The 14,333-nt window shown below is 50.8% G+C and overlaps 1 protein-coding gene across 1 annotated transcript in view; it reads left to right on the top strand.

Moving 5' to 3' along the window:
- Positions 1 to 14,333, top strand: part of phip (PHIP subunit of CUL4-Ring ligase complex) — a gene marked incomplete at both ends in the record, with an annotated part of 34,660 nt that overhangs the window by 19,620 nt on the left and 707 nt on the right. Inside the window, 17 exon segments of the mRNA XM_079215954.1 lie at positions 97 to 307; positions 754 to 858; positions 1,228 to 1,335; positions 2,187 to 2,311; positions 2,907 to 2,989; positions 3,075 to 3,186; positions 4,586 to 4,647; positions 4,768 to 4,923; positions 5,486 to 5,606; positions 5,726 to 5,851; positions 5,991 to 6,066; positions 12,217 to 12,276; positions 12,406 to 12,561; positions 12,938 to 13,090; positions 13,322 to 13,536; positions 13,650 to 13,900; positions 14,103 to 14,249. Coding sequence (XP_079072080.1) covers positions 97 to 307; positions 754 to 858; positions 1,228 to 1,335; positions 2,187 to 2,311; positions 2,907 to 2,989; positions 3,075 to 3,186; positions 4,586 to 4,647; positions 4,768 to 4,923; positions 5,486 to 5,606; positions 5,726 to 5,851; positions 5,991 to 6,066; positions 12,217 to 12,276; positions 12,406 to 12,561; positions 12,938 to 13,090; positions 13,322 to 13,536; positions 13,650 to 13,900; positions 14,103 to 14,249 — 2,267 coding nt within the window.

Below are 14,333 nucleotides of genomic sequence, written 5' to 3'. Positions count from 1 at the left end.
CCATCTCCCACACACACACACACACACACACGCAGATCAACACACACACACATGAGCGAGACGCGTCTGCGTACTCATCCGTGTGCGTTCTTGCAGCGACTACTCCAGCGACTACTCCGACTGGACGGCGGACGCCGGGATCAACCTCGAGCCGCCCAAGAAGAGCGTGAGAGTGAAGAAGAAGAGCAGCGGCTCCGAGGAAGACGGGGAGAAGAAGAGGGGGGATGGGAAGAAGGAGAGGAAGAAGGACAAGGCGGACAAAGACGAGGCGGTACCAAAGAAGAAGCAGCCAAAGGAGAAGAGGAAGGTGGGTCTTTAGTCACGGTGCTCGTGGCTTCAGGCGTGATGTAAAGTTATAAGCCATTTCTACAAATGAGTATCCAGATTAAACCATTAGTTCAAAGATTTAGCATTCAATTTAATCATCTGCTTTGATAATCGATTTCAGTTAAGATGTTTTGAATCCAGCTTCTAAAATGTGGCTATTTTTTCGGGTTTCTTTACTCCTCTGTGAAAGGAAACCTGAATATCTTTTGAGTTGTGGACAAAACAAGATGTCAGACGTCATCTTGGGCTTTTGGGAACACTGATGAACATTTTTCTTAATTTTTTGACAATTGAAAATATTGATAGTTGCAGCCCTTGATTAAACAAAAAGTGCATTGCTCATATATATGTATTTTAAAGAAGAAAGGATATGTAATGCAATATATGAAAGGTCTGCTGCTGAATATGTATTTCCTGGTGTGTCAGGAGTTTCAGGAGCAAGGTCTGACTCTGGAGGAGTGGCTTCCTTCTGCCTGGATCACAGACACGGTCCCCCGGAGATGTCCTTACATCCCCCAGATGGGAGACGAGGTACACGCCACAAACACCGGCTCCAGTTTTACATAGCAACAAGCCCAGTCTGCAGCAAACCTAGCGGCCCTGTGAGGCTGCGACGGCCATTACACACACACACACACACACACACACACACACACACACACACACACACACACACACACACACACATACAAGGGGACACACATACACATACAAGGGGACACACTGACATTGCCGTCCTCGGCTGCTTAAAATGCAGCGACCACAAGTTTCCTTTTTTTCAAGCCAAGTTGCATGCCAGAAAAAATACACGTAATGCACCGTGGTATTTAAAATTTAAAAGTGTGTGTGTGTGTGTGTGTGTGTGTGTGTGTGTGTGTGTGTGTGTGTGTGTGTGTGTAGCTCTACTACTTCCGACAGGGCCATGAAGCCTATGTGGAGATGGCCAAACAAAAGAAGATATACAGCATCAATCCCAAGAAGCAGCCCTGGCACAAGATGGAGCTCCGGGTGAGCAGCAGTTTGACGAAGATGTTTTCAAGAGGCCGTGCTCTTTAGATCTCACGCGTCTGGAGGCTCACAGTGTGTCTTTATTCGTGTGCACACGACCACTGAGGAGAAGCCCTTTGTCAATTTTTTTTTATATAAATTCTCGTAGAGCCATGAAACACAAATCAATACAGTCTTTACACGGAGGAGCTGCATTCGTGCAGCTGAATTACTAACGACTCTTAAGAACTTAAGAACTTGATAATTTCCGTAGCGTTTCTCTCTTAATGATGTTTACAAGGTGAAGGCGGCTAAAAGGATCAGAGCAGCAGAGATGAGACAATGACACTCGGCCTTGAAGACATAGCAATTTTCCGAGGAATTGCTACATAGTTGCGAGCTGCGGTGATGTAATGTAATGTAGCGCTGCGTCTTTTTTACCGCTAGGCACCTGTCTGGTTTCACTTTCATGTGAACTTAAGTCCCTTTTTTCCATCCTAAAAATATACCTCCACTGAAAAGAAGTACAAAGTTCCATCTCAGTGTATGAAACGTAAAGACACACACACACACACACACACACACACACACACTTCAACACTTTAAAGTAACAGCTTATGGGATACATTTATTCCCTGTATATTTTTTCATCTATTTTCCATGTGTGCAGGCGGTAATATCAATGTCTGTGGAGACAGCGGCCCACAATGCATTGCATGTCACAGTGTGCACCATGAATGTATTGCCTGAGACGTGTGATTCGGGTGTAGCAACTGAACTCTGCTCACGCTAACGGGGCTCCACAGTGTTCTGCTGAGGGGAAATAAGTTGTGTTACATGTCCATGATTTGTTCCTTTTCTCTGCGGCTCAGGAGCAGGAGCTGATGAAGATCGTGGGCATCAAGTACGAGGTGGGCCTGCCCACGCTGTGCTGCCTGAAGCTGTCCTTCCTGGACCCCGACACCGGCAAGCTGACCGGAGGATCCTTCTCCATGAAGTAAGCTCCGACCCCCCCACAAGAGCGTCAGAGGATCTGCAGCTTTTTATTCTGACAATAACTGAAAAGCTCAGGTGTTTGATGATTAACTAGAATAGGGAGAGAGGGAGAGAGAGGGACAGAGAGGGAGAGAGAGGGAGAGAGGGAGAGGGAGAGAGAGGGAGAGAGATAAACAACCTTCAAACACTCAGCTGATGAGTTACTTTCTAACTGACGCCCTTAGTTACATTTTCTTTTATAACATCCAGCATGGATCAGTAAATGCTACTCATTGGTACAAATGGGCCGAGGGAACCTTTTTTAGTTCCTTGAAAAGTAGTCCCGGGGCTCTTCTGTTCAGATTGAATGCAGCTTTTCTGTTCTTAATTAAATCTCATCCTCACACAAAGCCAGACGATGGCAATTAAGCATTTTATTTGGTGATCTTGAGTGGCGTTATAAAGTAAAGCTGTCAGGGGAACGCTAAAGTGCCACTTCTAATCGGACGTGTTTTATCTACTTCACACTGGTTTGTATGGCGACTCCACTCCTTCTGGAGCTGCTTCGTTGATAACACGCTAACTTGTGTACGTTTTTTTATTTTTACTCCACACAGATACCACGACATGCCTGATGTCATCGACTTTCTCGTGCTGCGTCAGCAGTTTGACAACGCCAGGAAGAGGCAGTGGAGCATAGGTCAGACCATTTCTCTCATTTTTTTGTAGGTCACCTGTTCTCTTTTAAATCTCTAAACTGTGTGTGTGTGTGTGTGTGTGTGTAGGTGACAGGTTTCGGTCGGTGATCGACGACGCCTGGTGGTTTGGGACCATCGAGAGCCAGGAGCCCTTCCAGCCTCAGTACCCCGACAGCCTGTTTCAGTGCTACAATGTCTGGTAGGATCACAGCTCTGGTTCCCTCTCGTTCTAATCGCAGTTCCAATCCAAAGCGCGGCACAATCCCAGTTCCACGAGACCGACCCGTTGTGTTTGCATGAGCAACGTGACCCAGTGCATCACAGCAACAGTTCCTCAGTTATGTCAGCAAAATGAGCAGAGGCAGACAACCAATGTAACGTGTGTGAAACGGAAAGGAAAGAATGAGCCAAACGACAGCAAAATGATTCAGAATCAATGCTCATATTGTCTGTTTTCCCAACTGCAAGGTGATAATGGCATACCATAATAGGGTACTTTAAAAAAGATATTTAGATACTATTACGAATCATTGGTTAGAAAAAGTAGCACGTAACCCGATCCAAGTATCACACTATTACAGTAACGTAACTTGATCACCTCGATACCAGAAAACGGTTCAATCACTGTGACGTTAGTCCACCTTTCTGCTTTACATACAACATGATGTTATGTTATTATTCTACCCAGTTTATTCACCAATAAGTGCATGGTAGCATTTTGTTCTTCATATTCAAATGTCTTTTTATCCTGCTAAAAATCCCCATTCTTACTAAAGGTATCGGTACTTTTTCTGTCACTGTAAATTAATAGTTACCTTTTTTAAATGTTTTTATTACGTAATGTAAGCCTGCTTGCAGATGATATTTTTGATTGAACAGGCCACAAATGTTCCTGCATCCTCTTTAAACAACACCACAAAATGCAACATGACAAAAACTATATTAATGTCACGATAACTACCAGAAAATGAACCCGCCCCGACCGGATAACCAGAGTAACATGAAGCTGATACCGCACAACACTATGTAGGGATTCGGGAAGGTTCGGGAAGCTGCAAAAAAACAATTGTGCATGTCACTAAAGTTGGCTTCTTGTGTAAAAACTCAGTTTGTCGCTTGGTCTTTCCAGTAAATTCCCAGGATTGAACAAGCTCATAGATCTGAACACATCCACGTATAATAAATGTAAACCCTGTTTTTGTTAAAAATGGTTTGCATGTAGCGCACTGTTTGTCTCCAAATAGCTACGTGTGATCACAACGCTCATTAAAACTGCGAAAACGCCTCTTGGCTCGAATCATCCAAGAAAAACTTGACAAAACGATCCTTGAATTTGACATTTGAAATGCCGGCTGACGCGGCGGCTCCCTTCTGTCACGTATTGCTCGGCTTTCCTCGCCGCTGACGTTCCAATTTGAAAAACACTAATGAGCGCATTGTCGGTTTGAGTTTCATTTTCTCGTCGACGTCGAGCTCTTCCTGTTGTTTTAAAGAGACCTGGTGAGAGAATGACCTCCACTCTGTGGGCGAGGAGCGGCAGCACGATGCTTCAATGTGATGATGATGATGATGATGATTCATATCTGTTTCCCATCCAGCTGGGACAACGGAGATACAGAGAAGATGAGTCCTTGGGACATGGAGCCCATCCCGGACGACGGTAGGTCTCTTAACACATCAACGCTGCAGCACACACCCCAAATCTACAAATGCATACGTAATCGTCCGCCATTTTTACATTTCTGATGTGTTTTTTCCGCCCCTTCCCTCTCTTCCGCAGCCACGTTCCCCGACGAGTTGGGCACTAGCGTCCCGCTGGTGGAGGAGGAGCAGAAGGAGCTGCTGTACGTCCCGCTGGACGGGGAATGGGGCTGCCACACGCGAGCAGAGGAGTGCGAGCGCATCATCAAAGCCATCGACCAGCTGTGCACGCTCGGTACGACGTCATCGAGCAAACTCCCCAACCCCCCCAAAAAAAACAGCCCCCTTTATGTCACATAGGCCGGGATGCGAACTGATGCCACATTTCTTGTAAACGCATGACTCCACAACATCGAGGAGTCACCGCTCTGAGCTCAGCAGTAGCAGCGTTGTGAGAGGAAAATAAAACTGCTCACACGTCAGCCAATTATTGAGGGCGCATGCTTGAATTCCTGCTAAGTGATGTAATGTCATATTCGGGAACAGGCTTTGAGTTAGTGCAATCCTCCCAGTGGATGAAAGCTGGCATGAGGGCTCCCTCTGGTGGCGGTCTGAGGGGCCAACAGCCAGCGCTCTCACCCTGCTGGATGACCCCGTTTACGCTGTTTACGTGCATTCAGAACCCGCTGGATGATTAAGTTTCTTGACACATGCAAGTGTTTTTTATTATTTTGTTTGGGGGTAAATAGACAGATATCAATGTTAAGTATGTTTATTAAATGCTGACCCGTTACAGCAGATGTGCTCCAGTAAATAATCCTCTCTTCTTCTTCACCTGTCTTTCCTCCTTCCCTCAGATGTGGCAGCGCCGTTTGCCTTCCCGGTGGACCTCGAAGCTTACCCCACATACTGCACGCTGGTGTCCTATGGCACTGACCTCAGCACCATGCGTGAAAGGCTGGTGAACCGCTTCTACAGGTGTGTTTGAGTCCAAGGAGATCCTGTGTGTGTGTGTGTGTGTGTGTGTGTGTGTGTGTGTGTGTGTGTGTGGTGACTAGACTTAGATACACACTCAACCCGTCTGTCTTTCTTTCCAGGCGGCTGTCCTCTCTGATGTGGGAGGTCCGTTACGTGGAACACAACGCCCAAGCGTTCAACGAGCCCGGAGCGTTCATCGTCACCACCGCCAAGTTTGTCTCTGACCTCATGTTGCAGTTCATTAAGTGAGTATATTAACCACAAAAAAAGAGAAAAAAAACTGGTTAATTAACATTATCAAAAACTTCTTAATCAGAATTTTGTATTAATTTCCACATTTGTAGCGTCTGACATTTCTGCTCTCGTCTTATTTTTATTTTCCAGGGACCAAAACATGACAGACATCATGCCACTCTATAAAACTATGAAGAAGGCGACCTTCTCTGACTCCGAAGACGAGGTGTGTTTGCATTTTTACCCCTTTGGAATGCAACTTATGCTAAACATGTTGTTCTATTTCATCCTTACTGACCGCCAGAGGCAGTGTTTTCACACTGGATATCTTCCGTCTTGCACTTGCGCAGTTCGAGTACGTATACCAAAAATGTCACGTGTGATCTCGGATAAGTCCCCAGCCGGGTATAACTTCCGGCCTCATCCTGAGATCATGTCCTTTTTCATCTTCTCGCTACGCAGGCTAACGAATGTGTTAGCATCAGCTAAAGCTGAACTTGTGTAAACAGAGCTCGTCGCTGGTAGCCTTGTGACCTCCGGTCGGAGTCGCGGGTCTCTCGCCCTCCAAAGGCTGCGACAAGCTGTACCCTCGTAGGAGGGAACGGTGCGCTTGGCATCCGGACTGTCGAGCCGGGCAGAGGCAGAAGCAGGCTAACCGAGACCACACTAATTCTGACAGCTTCTAGACTAGTAGCTGTCAGAAGACAGACTGTGCCAGCCTGTCTCCACAGTAGCACAGTGCTCTGAAGAAAGCGCTGAAGCTTACTGGCTGATCACCAATAATCACAGCTGCTGGACTAGTGAAGAGAGCGCTGCGCTCCCCTCTCCTAGACAGACTGTGCCTGACCTGTTGCCACTAGGGATGGGTATCGTTTGGGTTTTTTCCGATACCGGTGCTAAACCAATACTTTTAAAACAATACCGGTGCCTAAATGGTGCCTGAACCGATACTTTTTTGAATTTTTTTTTCAATTTGAACAATATTATGAACTGTTTAAAGTATGCTATAGATATAAATAAATAAGTACATACAAAACACTTGACTTCAAACTGCAGCTTCAAACCTTTTAACTTCAAACTATAAAAATATATATTTAAAAAAAGAACAGTCAGGTGGCCTGATGGGACCGTGTGCAACAGAACTCAGAGACTGTTGGATTCTACAAACTGCTGCTTTACTGGACTACACGTCATCATTAATATCAACTGGAGAGATTTGTTCCAGCAAGCCGAGGAGAGACGTTCAAAAGCTCGTGCTCGTGTCTCCAGCGATCTGTGTGTCCGCGCGCTGTGTGTGTGTGTGTGTGTGTGTGTGTGTGTGTGTGTGTGTGTGAGCGCTGGAAGCCCCGCCCCCTCGAGCCCCGCTCTGCAAGCAGGCAGACAGAGAGCAGAGAAGCGAGTGTGCTCTGATCCGCGCTATTTTAATAATCGTTTTTAGCGTGCGGGTACCGCACTACCTTTTTAGTATCTATATACCGTGCAACGTTACAGAGTAGTGCACCGAAATCTGCGTTGCTTTTCGGTCCGGTAGGTACCGGACGTGTTGGAACCGGTGCCAGTATGGCACCGGTTCCAATCCTAGTTGCCACAGGCCGGTGCTTCCTTCTTTTCTTTTCCTTACCACTAGCTCGGTGCTCTAGAAGAGGCGCTGGAGCTACTGGTAGAACATTGAGTCACGGTCATGTTTAACCTTGCTGGCTGTGGGACCTGTTTGGCTCCCCTCCAGCCTGACGACGGCCATGAACTTTGCCCCTCCTGTCTGGGCCTCGGGCACCTAAGGGAGGGTCTCTCGGCGGACCCATGCATGAACTGCGGCATTATGCCTTACGCAGTGAGGGTCGCTAGATTGGCTGGGGGGGAACGCCTGATGGGTGGGGATGACCTTCCCCCGTCAGGACAGCCGGATCCAGCCCAACAGACTCGGGTCAAACGCCGGCTCTCGGGGGCCGCAGGGCCCCCCCCCCAGGAGAGCTAAATCCGGAAGGTTGACTTCTAGGGTGGAGCTGCTGACTGCCGAGCGTCTCTTCTCCTGACCCTCCACCCTGGTGTGGGGGGGGACTGAACATCAGATCCACCCCTGGCCGAGCCGGTCCTAGAGGAGGACATTGTCTCGTTGACAGCGTCTGGCAATTTCTTCACTGAATACAGTGATGGGCAGGCCTCCCATTCTTCCGGGCCTGGTTCCCATTCCTCAGCCCATACTCCTTCGGAGGGGCCAGTCGACGACTCCATGGGGTCCGTCATTCGCATGGCACTGGCACACCTGCAACTGGACTTAAAGCAGCCGGAACCCGCACCGGCTAGTGCCCCTGCCACCTTTTCTGTTCCTCCCTCAGAGGAATATCTGAGGGAGTTGCACGTATGTTGGAGGAACCCCAAGGCTCACTCCCGTCTCTCGGCAGATGCCCGAATCCTGGCGTCCATGCAGGAGGCGGCAAGATGTGGCCTAGAGCACATGCCACCCGTCGAGCCTACTATTGCGTCTCTCATAGTTTCCCCTGAGGAGACTCTGAGGCCGGACGTCGACTCCAATGTCGGATCACGGACGACCTGCTTTGCCAATCTTACAACATGGCAGCATGCATGGGCCGTATTGGCAATTCCCTCTCTCATCTTATGCTTGCCCTCTCAGTTTCTCTGCAGCAGGCTACCTTCGACACTACTGCCACCAGCTTCAGTGACGCTTCACTGCAGGCGTTTGCACTCATGTCAAGGGAACTCGGGCGCATGATGTCGACCCTGGTTTAGACCCGCCGCCAGGTTTGGCTGGCGCAGTCACTCCTGTCAGAGGCATGTAGGCGGACCCTCCGTACTGTCCCAGTCGAACCCGGGGCCATTTTCGGCCCCCAGCTTACCCCAGTAGCCACCAGCGGCCTCAGCGCCCTGCTGAGAGGCCGGTCCACGCCCAACGCGGCTCTACCCGCGTGCCCCCCAGGCAATTTCCGAGCCGGGGGACTAGCAGTCACCCCCCCAGAGCCTTTAGGGGCAGGGACTGAGGTCCCGGGGCCGGCAGTCGGTTATTTCTCCCAGCAGCATGTCAGCTACTGGGTAGATCACGCTCCAGACCCCTGGGTGGTTTCCACCCTAACCCAGGGGTACAAGCTTCAATTCCGACGCCGGCCCCCAGCTTTCAGCCGGGTCAATATGACCACCATCACATACCCGGCAAAGTCCATAGCCCTGAGCCAGGAGTTAGCCGTGCTCCTGACAAAGGCGCAATCGAGGTGGTGGGACCCCGGTCACAGGCCAGGGGGTTCTACTCAACCTACTTCCTCGTAAAGAAGAAGAACGGCGGACTGCGCCCAGTCCTAGATTTGAGGGGACTAAACAAGTTCCTGAGGGTCTTACCATTTCACATGCTGAGCACAGCAGACGTCCTTCGTGCCATCTCCAAGAGAGACTGATGCACGTCGGTCGACTTAAAGGACGCCTATTTTCACGTCCCCATTGTACCTCATCACAGACAGTTCCTTCGTTTTGCCTTCCAAGGCCGTTGTTTTCAGTTTAGGGTGCTTCCATTCAGACTCTCCCTCTCCCCACAAGTGTTCCCAAGATGTGTCGCGGCTGCCCTTCTCCCCCTGCAAGCGCAGGGCATGAGGATATTGTCGTACCTGGACGATTGGCTGATCTGTGCGCCATCCCGGGCTCAGGCTGCACAGGACACTGCTCGCCTTCTCTCTCATGTGGCCCTGTGGGGCTTCAGGGTAAACATGGAGAAGAGCTCTCTGAGCCCTTCTCAGAGCATAACCTTCATCGGTCTAGCTCTGGACGCGGCCACTATGAGAGCCTGTCCGTCGCCCCAGCGTGTGGACAGCATCCTCCGCAGCCTCCCCCTCTTCCGAGGGGGCAGACGGTTGCCCTACATCCTCTTTCTTCGCCTCTTAGGCAAATTGACAGCTGCCTCAGCCCCTTGCAGAGATGGCTGAACAGCCTTCACTTGGACGTTGAGTGCCACAGGCACAGGACAGTAAGAGTGTCACAGCAGTGCCTCCGAGCTCTATCCCCGTGGAGGGAGAGAGCATACCTGTCAGGAGGCGTTGCCATGGGCGTGATCCCATCCCGTCGGGAGGTCGTCACGACAGATGCCTGCCTCTCAGGGTGGGGTGCAGTGTGGCAGAGCAGGACTGCTCGGGAGCAGTGGCCCGCTCAAGACCGCAGGGAACATATCAATGTCCTGGAGCTACATGCTGTGCACCTAGCGCTCAGACATTTCCTTCCACATTTAAGAGGAAAACATGTACTTGTTCGGTCGGACAATATTTCGACCGTGTTCCACATAAACCATCAAGGGGGCACCAGGTCTGCAGGATTGCTACGGGTTTCCTGTGCCCTTCTGACCTGGGCAACCCCTCGCCTGACCAGCCTTCGGGCAATGTATTTACCAGGAGAGCGGAACCAGATTGCAGATTCCCGTCACAAGCCTCCGGGGGAGTGGCGGCTTTACCCAGAGGTTGTGCACAGCATCTGGGGCCTCTTCGGCAGAGCAGAGGTGGATCTCTTTGCCTCAGAGAGATCGACCCACTGCCCCCGCTGGTTCTCCCTGGTAGAGAGGACCAGTCCTCTGGGTCAAGATGCCCTGGCTCATACGTGGCCGGAGGGCTTTCTTTATGCTTTCCCCCCAATTGCCCTGATCTTGCCAACGCTCCTCAGGGTTCTTCAGCAGGGTCACAGGCTGGTGCTGGTGGCCCCCTTATGGCCCACCAGGACTTGGTTCCCTCTGCTGCACTGACTCTGTCGCGGGACGCCATGGCGCCTCCCCGACAGGAAGGATCTTCTATCGCAGCTAGGAGGTCGAATCTGGCATCCCGACCCCAGGCGCCTTCACCTAAGGGCCTGGCCGTTGCAGGGCCCGACCAGCTGCTGAGCAGCTGCACAGAACCAGTCAGGACGACGATTCTAAATGCCAGAGCGCCATCTACCCGTCTACAGTAAGAGTGTAGATGAAGGCTGTTTTCCGACTGGTGCGGGGTTCACAACGAAGACCCAGTACAGTGCCCTGTGCCTACTGTACTCGAGTTTCTGCAGTCCCTCCTAGATAGGGGCCGGTCTCCCTCTACCCTAAGGGTTTACATAGCTGCTATCTCATGGCAGCATGCTAAGATCGACAACAGCACTGTGGGGAGCCACAAGCTGGTGTCCCTCTTCTTGAGGGGGGGCTCAGCGACTGCGACCTCCGAGCACCCCGAGGGCCCCTCCATGGGACCTGTCCGTGGTACTGGACGCCCTACGCTCACCTCCCTTTGAACCCACAACAGAGGCAGAGCTGCGATGGCTGTCAGCAAAGCCCGTCTTTCTCCTTGCCATTGCGTCGGCAAAGCGGGTAGGTGAGTTACACGCCCTGTCGGTGAGTGAATCCTGTTTGAGGTGGAACTCAGATGGCTCGGGTGTTACACTATGGCCTAGTGCAGCATTTCTTCCGACGGTGCTGACACGCTCGCACCTCAACCAACCTATTCAGCTCGCACAGTTTAACCCTCCATTGGGAGAGGAGAGGTCAGGGCTACTGTGCCCAGTGTGGGTCCTCAGAGCCTATGCCGAGGCCAGCGCAGGTATACAGCAGTCGGAGCAGCTTTTTGTCTGCTATGGGGGACCTAGGAAGGGCTGTGCCCTGTCAAAACAGCGCCTGTCCCACTGGATAGTAGAAGCCATTGCCTGTGCATACAGGGCGAACGGCCGGGCGCTGCCACCCAGAGTAAGGGGCCATTCTACCAGGAGTGTCTCCACGTCATGGGCAACCCTGAGAGGTGTGTCCATGGAGGATATATGTGCGGCGGCCTCATGGGCATCACCGAGCACATTTACCAGATACTACAGAGTGAACGTTGCCACCCCTCACCCATTGGGTGCGGTTCTTCGTCCACATTCCTCTGCCTGAGTCAGACGAGGTAGGTTCCTGTACATTCCTCGTGACTTGTGAAAACACTGCCTCTGGTGGTCAGTAAGGATGAAATAGAACAAAAGTTACGAAGGTAACTACGGTTCCATGAATCCTGGATGATCGCCAGAGTTCTTGGTCACTCGGAATCTCTTGGTTTCGCGAGAAGATTCCGCAGGACATGATCTCAAGATGAGGCCGGAAGTTATACCCGGCTGGGGACTCATCCGAGGTCACACGTGACATTTTTGGTATACGTACTCGAACTGCGCAAGCGCAAGACGGAAGATATCCAGTGTGAAAACACTGCCTCTGGCGGTCATCCAGGATTCATAGAACCGTAGTTACCTTCGTAACTTTCGTTTTTCACTACACTAGTTATTGGCTGATATTCATTACATGAGGATTTTGAAGCCAAAATATTGTTTAGCAAATTTATATTCATAAAAAAGCTTACTATACATTGCCTTTTGTTTAATTACTCTTTTCCTATCTATTTAGGATGATGAGGAGGAGGATGAAGATACCAATACTCCCGGAACATCCACGCGGAACCACAAGGTACCAATATCTGACGGTGTCCCCGTCGGTTGAAACAAACCATACCACCGTCTAAAGAGCAGGAGGCTGTTTTGCGTAAGCCAGCACAGCAGTTTTTCTTATTTACCCGCCATTTGTTTTTTCCTGCAGAGTCGGCGGCCCACTCGGCGGCAGCAGCAGCGAACCCGACCCCCATCGTACGACCCCCAGGCCTGGCGGGGGCGCTGCAAGGAGCTGCTGGATCTCATCTTTCAGTGCGAGGACTCTGAGCCCTTCAGAGAACCCGTGGACCTCCAGGAATACCCGGTATGTCCTGCAACATCCGGATTGTTTTTAATCTTGCTGTACGGTTCAATCACACGAGTGGTATTTAAAGGCCTCTCTGCATTCAGCATCTTAAATGAAGACTAAATCTAATGGGTGTGTAAGTTGTGAAGGAGGAACCATGTGAACAGACTCCAGGTTTCAGTGGGATTTGAGTTCTCTTGTTGGTGGAATTTTTTTGCTTTTGGTTATTTCTTTTCTCTCTCCAGCTCGCTCAAAGTGAAAACCCCAGAGCTCTTACTCCTCTCCCCTCTCCTACTCTATCTGTTTTTTCTCTCTCTCCTCTCCGCATTTCTGTTCTCCTCCTTTGAAAAGCGGTAATTGAAATGTATCCCAACGTCCCCTCTGCCTCTCACAGGACTACCTACAGATAGTCGACTCGCCAATGGACTTCAGCACCGTCCTCAACACGCTCAAAGAGGGAAAGTACCAATCTCCCATCGAGCTCTGCAAAGACGTCCGGCTCATTTTCAGCAACTCCAAAGCTTACACGCCTAGTAAGAAGTCCCGGGTGAGACACACACACACACACACACACACACACACACACACACACACACACACACACACACACACACACACACACACACACACACACATACATATACACACACATATACACACACACATACACACACACACACATACACACATACATACACAAAAAGTCTGTAAAACCAGGGTGGACTCCATGCTTTGCTGAGCTCATGAAATACAACGCTCTCATTTGTTGTGTCTCCAGATCTACAGCATGAGTCTGAGGCTCTCCGCCCTGTTCGAGGAGCACGTCAGCTCCATCCTGGCCGACTACAAGGCCATCCACGGCCTGACGGAGAAGAAGCTGACCCGACAGGGCACCGACCGGCAGGCGCGCCACGCCACGGACCGGCAGACGCGGCACGCCATGAAGAGGAGGAGGAGGCGGAGCGAATCCCCAGCGAGCAGCACCGCGTCCAGGTAGGAGACGGTGATATTTAACGTGGGGCTCCGGGTCTCATTGCCGTGCCGTGCATTGGGTGTGATCTGCGGTATTCCTTCTTCCCATCTCCTGCCCTTTTTTTTTTTTTTAGTCCGGAGAGAAAGAGACGCGTGTCTTCAAGGGTGACCGGGAAAAAGGAGGCGTCACCCCCGCTGCCGCCACCTTCACGACCGTCCTCCCTGAGGCAGAGCGTCCCCGTCAAGCCGCCCCCTCAGCTGGTCAACGGGAAGACCGACACGCCGACCGCGGGACGTACCCGGAGCGCGGCGCGGCACTCCACCAACTCTCCGCCCTCCTCGTCCTCCTCCCACAATGCAGCGGGCAGCACACAGACCACAGCAGGTGAGATCACTGCTCATACTCAGGAGTATAATAATTTCTAGCTCACACAGGCTCCGCCCTCTACTGTACTCTATGGGTAACAGTCTCCTCCAAGCAGACAGTGTGCTGCCTTACATGCATGCTTATAGAAGTAGGGTAACAGTTTTGTAACCTCCGATATGTTCGTTATTGAGCGCATTATTATATTTCTCTGCGTCTTCAGAGTCTACTCGCTCACTGAGGGCTCATAACTCTGTGTCGGCGTCATTGGCACCAGCTCCTGAGAAGGTGACATCCTCTCCAGCCGCAGAAGGTAGCAGTGGAGGAAGCACCCGGAGGAAACTCAGGACCCCCGTACGACTCACACCTGGTGAGGAGACGGCGTCACGAAGAAGTGATACATAAGAGTCATAAGAAACATATTCAATGTCTCCTGCTTGCTATTGAGATATAT

Source organism: Taurulus bubalis (assembly GCF_910589615.1).
Source record: "Taurulus bubalis genome assembly, chromosome: 3".
Lineage (NCBI taxonomy): Eukaryota > Metazoa > Chordata > Actinopteri > Perciformes > Cottidae > Taurulus > Taurulus bubalis.
Note: the sequence above shows the minus strand (reverse complement) of the source record. Positions and strands in the feature narration are given on the sequence as shown.